At 43.2% G+C, this 7657-nt stretch overlaps 1 protein-coding gene across 1 annotated transcript; it reads left to right on the forward strand.

Annotated features, from left to right (window-relative positions):
- The first annotated feature begins 237 nt into the window (after positions 1 to 237).
- Positions 238 to 5641, forward strand: LOC123156635 (uncharacterized). The gene is made up of 2 exons (XM_044574774.1): positions 238 to 3375; positions 4602 to 5641. The coding sequence occupies exon 1, from the start codon at positions 2018 to 2020 to the stop codon at positions 3257 to 3259; it is 1242 nt and encodes a 413-aa protein (XP_044430709.1). The 5' UTR covers positions 238 to 2017; the 3' UTR covers positions 3260 to 3375; positions 4602 to 5641.
- Positions 5642 to 7657: the final 2016 nt, after the last annotated feature.

Genomic DNA, 7657 nt, shown 5'->3' on the forward strand with positions numbered 1-7657 from the left:
GTGATATATTTGAATGAAAATCATATAAAAGATCATTTACTTGTCATTTGTTTATTTTGCAGAAAAGTGCGATAAGGCACTATAATCTTGAAGATCTTGTCTACAAAGAAAGAGGATACAAGACCGAGGGCCAATAGAAGAGAAGGGGGGACTCGAGTATGAAGAGTTAAAGAAATGGAGGGCCAAAACTAAAGAAGAAAGGGATCTACTTGAGGCTAAAGAAGAGAAGAAGGAGGGCAAAAGTGTAAAAATGTAGATCTGGGAGGGGATCAAAATCCCTAGCCGCATCTCCATTGCAATCAGGCCTGGCATCTCCATCTCCCTCACCCTCCTTCTCCACCTCCGGCCGCCGCCACGGCCAGGCCAGCGTGGTGGTGCGCCCCTCACCATCACACCATCACCACCATCGCCGCCAGCCACGACCATCTCCACCACGCACCACCAGCACCACTTCCCACGAGCCGCACCTCACACCACCACCAGCACCACGCCATCTCCATCTTCGCCGCCGCGCCACCGCTCGCACAATCTCTTCTTCCCCTGCTGCTCCTTCCTTCTCCTCACCACGCTGCTGCTTCCCCTCTCACGCCCCTGGTACTGCTCCTTCTCACATTCCTGCTGCTGCTGCTGCTCGTCTTGTGCCCCTGGTGCTGCTCCTCCTTCCCTCGTCCTTGCTGCTGCTCTCTCCCTCTCTGTTGCTCTTCTCTGAATCCCCTACTGCTGCTACTCCACTTCCTGTGCTCCCCTTCTTCTTCTATGAATCTCGCTGCTGCTGCTCCTCCTCTTAAAACGGCTGCTGCTCCCTCTCCCACTTTCCTCGCTGCTGTTCCCTCTCTCTTCTCACCAAAATTGCTGATGTCCTCTTCTCCATTTGCGTGCTGCCACACCCTTCCTGAAGCTCTCTCAACTTTATTTTGTTCTGTATTAGTACTATTTTGTCTGTATGTCAGTTAGTTTGCTGTAATAATTCAGATTACTTGTGATCTTTGTGTTGAATGTGATTTCAGTGAACTTGAGATTTGTAATATTGCTCAATATTCAGTCTATAATGTCTAAAACTTTGTGATTCGGTGGTGTCTATATTCAATATATATAACCTGTGATATATATCTTTTAGATGGTTCAATCTTTTAGTTATTGTTGTACTGATATATGTTAAGGTGATTTGGCTTGTGTGATACGAGTCTAGTACATGTGCTATATAAATTCGTGTGTGTTTCTGGTGTAAACCATCTATATTGTGTCTTTTAATCTTGTTTCTTCCTTCTTCTTACATGTTAGATGGTTATGTGTTCATGTGTTGCATCTTCTCGGTGTGTATTTTAATTCTTCTAGTATAATAAAAATACCAAAAAGACAGTGAAGAAAATCTGAACCTTCCTTTGCCCTTTTTGCATTTTCTTTGGTGACGATCTTTGGGTACAACCTTGTTTAGTGTAGGTTTATTTTCTTGCATTCATAATCTGAATTGTGTTACCTAGCTTTAGCCAAGCACGTTCATTGATTTGCCTAGTCCCTGAGGAGAACACGACACTCGTAGTTTGGGGCGTAAAAACCCCGCTATATTACAACTGATCATTTTGGCGCCGTTGCCGGGGACTAGCGTCGTGTGACTGTGTTAGGCTTTAGACTAGGTTTAGCTTGTTTCCTTTTTGTGCTTTATATATTTGTGATATATCTCTAGCCACTAACCCCTATTCTAGTTAGTATCTTTTCGTCTTCTTTTCCTTTTTTGCAGGTTGGATTATCCTCTCGGCTATGGCTTACTATTCAGGCTTATGCGAGGAACACTACAAACAGCACGGAAAGTGTTCAAGAACTGATAGGTAAGATTTCCCATCGATTAGATGATTTAGCTCGGCAGCGAGAAGGAGTTTTTGAGGATAGGCCTAGTTCTTACGATCCTTATTCCAGAGGCCATCCTTATGTTGCTCCTACTTGCCATATTTGTGGATTTCAGGGCCATTCGCCCGCTGAATGTCAGCGTGGTTACTCCCATCCTACGGATTGTTTTGGCATGAGCTTCGCTCAACAGCATAGCTCATACCAAAACAATTACTCACATGGGTGGCCTGAAAGCCTGAATATGTCATATAGGAGCAACAACCCTAAGATCTCACAGTTTGGTTCTAGTAATCATATGCAGGGATTTAGGTACAATGAGGAGAGCCACAACTATGCACCACAACAATTCCATTCAGCTCCTACTCATATACCACAGCACCAGGAGATGTGTCCAATGGAGTTAAATGGTCCTCCATTTGGTCAACCAACAACTCCAGCACCTGTTGTGCAATCTCATGTGCAAGTGCCCACACAAGATGAGTTCAATGACATAGACAAGCTCACACTTTTGAGTCTCGAGTTCACTTGGAGTGCCGAGGATGATCCTATTAGGAAGGTTATACTAGATGAAATGAAGAAGATCAAGAGTGGAAAAGAGCTAGTGGAAGAAGTAAGGAAGATTGAGAACAACATCAACACTGGCAGCACTATTTCTTCACAGCTAGAGCTGAGTGTTGCCGAGATTCCCCTTGATACATGTGAGGTTCCAACACCGTCACATCCAGTTGAGCAAGATAGTAAGAGTCCAGAGGAAGAAAGACCTCAGATTGAAGAAGATGAACTAGAAGACAAGGAACAAGATGATCAAGAGCTGCAATTCCCAAGTGATCAAGTTGAAGACTCATCATCTACTACTCCTAAAGAAGTACAAGAAGCTGCTGTAGATGAAGATGAAGAACATGAGATTCATTTGCCTATTGTCATACCAGAGCGTGATGTGTCAGGTTTACCCAATCCTCTTGATGACATGATGCCTTGTAATTTCTTTGCTACTACCTTGCATTACATGATACCATCAATTAAGCTAGACTTGAAAAATTATTTGCTTGGACATGATCATACATACATTGTTGGTGGCATTGCTCTCATTCCTGATGATGACACTTATTTTCCTTATGCTAGTTCTATGCTTAATGAAACATATTATTCCCATGCTAGTCTTGAGCTTAATGATAAATTTCATCCTCATGTTAGTGTCGACCTTGCTGATTTCTACCATCCTAAACATGTGCTTTATAGTTATGCTTATATAATTGGATATTACATTGATGACTTGGAGGGCATCGACCGTATCACTTGTAGTTGTTTGTGTGAGTCCTATTTCAGGCTTTTGCTACTGCACTGTTTACTACATGCTGACCAGGTTCGAGGTGACATTCCTTGGGATCCTGGTGGAGTCAGAGCATGGCGATGAGGAGAAGCAATGGGGCACACATATGGAAGAGTGAAGCTGGAGCATCCATGAGGAAGCAAGGGAGAAGAGCTGCAGCTGGTGAGGTGATCGAGCGAGTGCTACATCATCAAAGCCCGGTGAGCTGTTTCATGACCCATTCTGAATATCATAAATACATGCTGAATTAAATTGCTAGTTGGGTTGCTTGAGCTAGTTATTACTTGTTGTCAAGCTGAAATTCACCTTTGGCATTGTGCTTGATGTGAATTTGTGAACTTGATTTCTGAATGCCTTGTAAACTAGTGATCTACACCATGCATGCTTTGCTGAAATTTGTGGAAGTTATTAGTTTTGAGTGCTCAAATCCCTAGTACACTAGAAAACTTGATCATTTTCTGCTTTTACCTTGATACACCTAGATCACCATGTTTAGATGCTGAATTTGTGCTAAGTGTGTTCCCATTGAGAGCAATCACCTAACCACTATGGATTAGCATGCTATGTTCCCTGGATCGGTAGCATGTGAACCAGACATGGAGAAGCGATGATTCCTATTTTTGTGCTTATGAGTTGTTCATTTAAGATAAGTAATAATGAATATATAAGTCTGGCTACCTACAGTAGCATGTCATGTTACCGGGATCGGTGGCATGTGAAATCGGGTTAGCTTGGGCAGTAATTAATAATAATAAAAATGTAATTGTCGAACCAGGTGTATACCATGTTCTCGGGATCGGTGGTATGTTCCTTTGGGGAGACAAATAATTTTTTTTAATTAAAATTGGTTGAGCCAGGTGTATACCATGTTCTCGGGATCGGTGGTATGTTCCTTCGGTGAGACTAATAAATTATTATGTGTGTTTCTTTCAAATTCAATAAGTGGTTCAACCACAAAGTCATATTTCTGCAAATAAGAGACTTAATTCTAGTTCTTTTTGTTCTCGGGATCATGCTCTCTTTAGGAACCATTTGGCGCAGTCATCATTTAAACTTGTTGATCCTCTTTTATCACTTTAAAAGTTTAAAATGGTCATGCTTACTAGTATCCTACTGCTTTGTAGCACTCCTAACCATTAATTTTCACTAGCTAAGTCTGAAGCATGCCTTGTTTGGAGATCTATTTTACCAGGACATTCCTTACTCAGTTTACTATTCATTATCTTGCCTTTGTCATATTCCTTTGCTTGAGGACAAGCAAAGATTTAAGTGTGGGGGAACTTGATAAGTGCATTTCATATATATAATTTGGCACTCAAATTTAGCATCTATCGTGATTTATCCATCCATTCTTGCTATGAGTTTAAATATATTTGAATGAAAATCATATAAAAGATCATTTACTTGTCATTTGTTTATTTTGCAGAAAAGTGCGATAAGGCACTATAATCTTGAAGATCTTGTCTACAAAGAAAGAGGATACAAGACCGAGGGCCAATAGAAGAGAAGGGGGGACTCGAGTATGAAGAATTAAAGAAATGGAGGGCCAAAACTAAAGAAGAAAGGGATCTACTTGAGGCTAAAGAAGAGAAGAAGGAGGGCAAAAGTGCAAAAATGCAGATCTGGGAGGGGATCAAAATCCCTAGCCGCATCTCCATTGCAATCAGGCCTGGCATCTCCATCTCCCTCACCCTCCTTCTCCACCTCCGGCCGCCGCCACGGCCAGGCCGGCGTGGTGGTGCGCCCCTCACCATCACACCATCACCATCGCCTCTAGCCACGACCATCTCCACCATGCACCACCAGCACCACTTCCCACGAGCCGCACCTCACACCACCACCAGCACCACGCCATCTCCATCTTCGCCGCCGCGCCACCGCTCGCACAATCTCTTCTTCCCCTGCTGCTCCTTCCTTCTCCTCACCACGCTGCTGCTTCCCCTCTCACGCCCCTGGTACTGCTCCTTCTCACGTTCCTGCTGCTGCTGCTCGTCTTGTGCCCCTGGTGCTGCTCCTCCTTCCCTCGTCCTTGCTGCTGCTCTCTCCCTCTCTGTTGCTCTTCTCTGAATCCCCTACTGCTACTACTCCACTTCCTCTGCTCCCCTTCTTCTTCTCTGAATCTCGCTGCTGCTGCTCCTCCTCTTAAAACTGCTGCTGCTCCCTCTCCCACTTTCCTCGCTGCTGTTCCCTCTCTCTTCTCACCAAAATTGCTGCTGTCCTCTTCTCCATTTGCTTGCTGCTACACCCTTCCTGAAGCTCTCTCAACTTTATTTTGTTCTGTATTAGTACTGTTTTTGTCTGTATGCCAGTTAGTTTGCTGTAATAATTCAGATTACTTGTGATCTTTGTGTTGAATGCGATTTCAGTGAACTTGAGATTTGTAATATTGCTCAATATTCAGTCTATAATGTATGAAACTTTGTGATTCGGTGGTGTCTATATTCAATATATATAACCTGTGATATATATCTTGTTAGATGGTTCAATCTTTTAGTTATTGCTGTACTGATATATGTTAAGGTGATTTGGCTTGTGTGATACGAGTCTAGTACATGTGCTATATAAATTCATGTGTGTTTGTGGTGTAAACCATCTATATTGTGTCTTTTAATCTTGTTTCTTCCTTCTTCTTACATGTTAGATGGTTATATGTGTTCATGTGTTGCATCTTCTCGGTGTGTATTTTAATTCTTCTAGTATAATAAAAATACCAAAAAGACAGTGAAGAAAATCTGAACCTTCCTTTACCCTTTTTACATTTTCTTTGGTGACGATCTTTGGGTACAACCTTGTTTAGTGTAGGTTTATTTTCTTGCATTCATAATCTGAATTGTGTTACCTAGCTTTAGCCAAGCACGTTCATTGATTTGCCTAGTCCCTGAGGAGAACACGACACTCGTAGTTTGGGGCGTAAAAACCCCGCTATATTACAACTGATCAGTGCCGATGAAACTTGCTAGTTATAGGTGTCAATCATAAGTATGCGTAACCATTATGTGTCTCCCGTTCGAAAGGGTTACATCTATAAATATGCATGTATTTGCATATTTTATAATCGTGATTATTTCTAATTGTCCAACGTTATCCATGGACAACCCGAGTATGTGTAGATTGGGTTCATTTTCCCATATGCTCAGCTCCGGATCCGATGCAGAATTTCGTCAGTGCCTCCCTGTTGTTCTCTGGGTACACATCCTCTCTGCTTATTGCCGAGACGTGTATCAGGAGAACAGCAGGGAGGTGCTGCCAAAATTTTGCGTCGGATCTGGAGCAGAGCATGGGAAAACGAACCCGATCTACACATACTCGGATGGGATTAGGACCTATCCTTACCTATTAGCGTGTAGGTTGCATAGACGTAATAAAACTAACAAACTCCATTAACTGATGGATATGGTTTGCCTAATTATGTATATATTTCTTGTTTGTCCAGTAGGAAGTCAATATGAGTGACCGTGCGTGGATGTACACCGACTACACTAGTCAGTAGGTTTGGACCGAGGAATGGTTAACAAAACTAAGGGGTTTGTTAGAGCCGCATTTGCAAATGGCCAGAAATTTAGCTGGTGCCCCTGTGTCCGGTGCGACAACTATAATCAGAGGGACGGGCTTCAAATGAGTAAACACCTGCAGAAGTTTGGTTTTACGCCTGGTTATACGGTCTGGACATTACATGGTGAGTCTGCCCAACATGCTAGAGCCGAGGTGGTTCGTCGTCGCACCGACGAGCATGGTACCGGGACCGCAGACATGGTGCAAGATTTTGATGATGCTCGGGACTCGGACGAGGAGATGGAGGAATCTGCAAAGGCCTTCACTGAAATGTTGGAGTCCTCAAAACGTCCTCTCCACGAGCACACTGAGCTTTGTTAGCTGGATGCCATCTCACAAATAATGGCTTTGAAGGCTCAATTCAACTTGGGCAGAGAATGCTATGATGCGATGATGACAGTTTTCGGACGATTTCTACCCAAAGGCCATGTGCTACCTCCAAACCCGTACCAGTCAGACAAAATCCTCCGTGCTCTTAAGATGCCCTATGAGAAGATACATGCCTGTGAGAAAGGATGTGTCTTATTTAGGCTTCAATATGAGGACTTGAACTATTGTCCCATTTGCAATTCTTCCAGGTATGTTGTGGTAGACAACGGTATGGGTGAGAAGACGCAGACCAAAATACCCATTAATGTTCTTCGGTATATGCCAATCGTACCAAGACTTCAACGTCTTTTCATGGTCGAAGAGACGGCCAGATAGATGACATAGCACAAAACAGGCAAAAGAACCAAACTAGATGCAGATAGGAATGTGATGATGGTGCACACATTGGATGGTGAAGCGTGGAAGCGCTTCGATGTATTACATAAGGAAAAAACAACAGATCCAAGGCATCCTCGAGTCGCCGTCAGCACAGATGGGTTCAGTGTGTTTGGTCAGATGGCAGCCCCATACAATTGTTGGCCCGTGTTTGTCATTCCACTC

This window comes from Triticum aestivum, chromosome 7B (assembly GCF_018294505.1).
Source record: "Triticum aestivum cultivar Chinese Spring chromosome 7B, IWGSC CS RefSeq v2.1, whole genome shotgun sequence".
Lineage (NCBI taxonomy): Eukaryota > Viridiplantae > Streptophyta > Magnoliopsida > Poales > Poaceae > Triticum > Triticum aestivum.

What these genes read in the sequence shown, in the direction of transcription:
- LOC123156635 (XM_044574774.1), top strand. Translation starts at nt 2,018, where the DNA reads ATGAGCTTCGCTCAACAGCATAGCTCATACCAAAACAATTACTCACAT.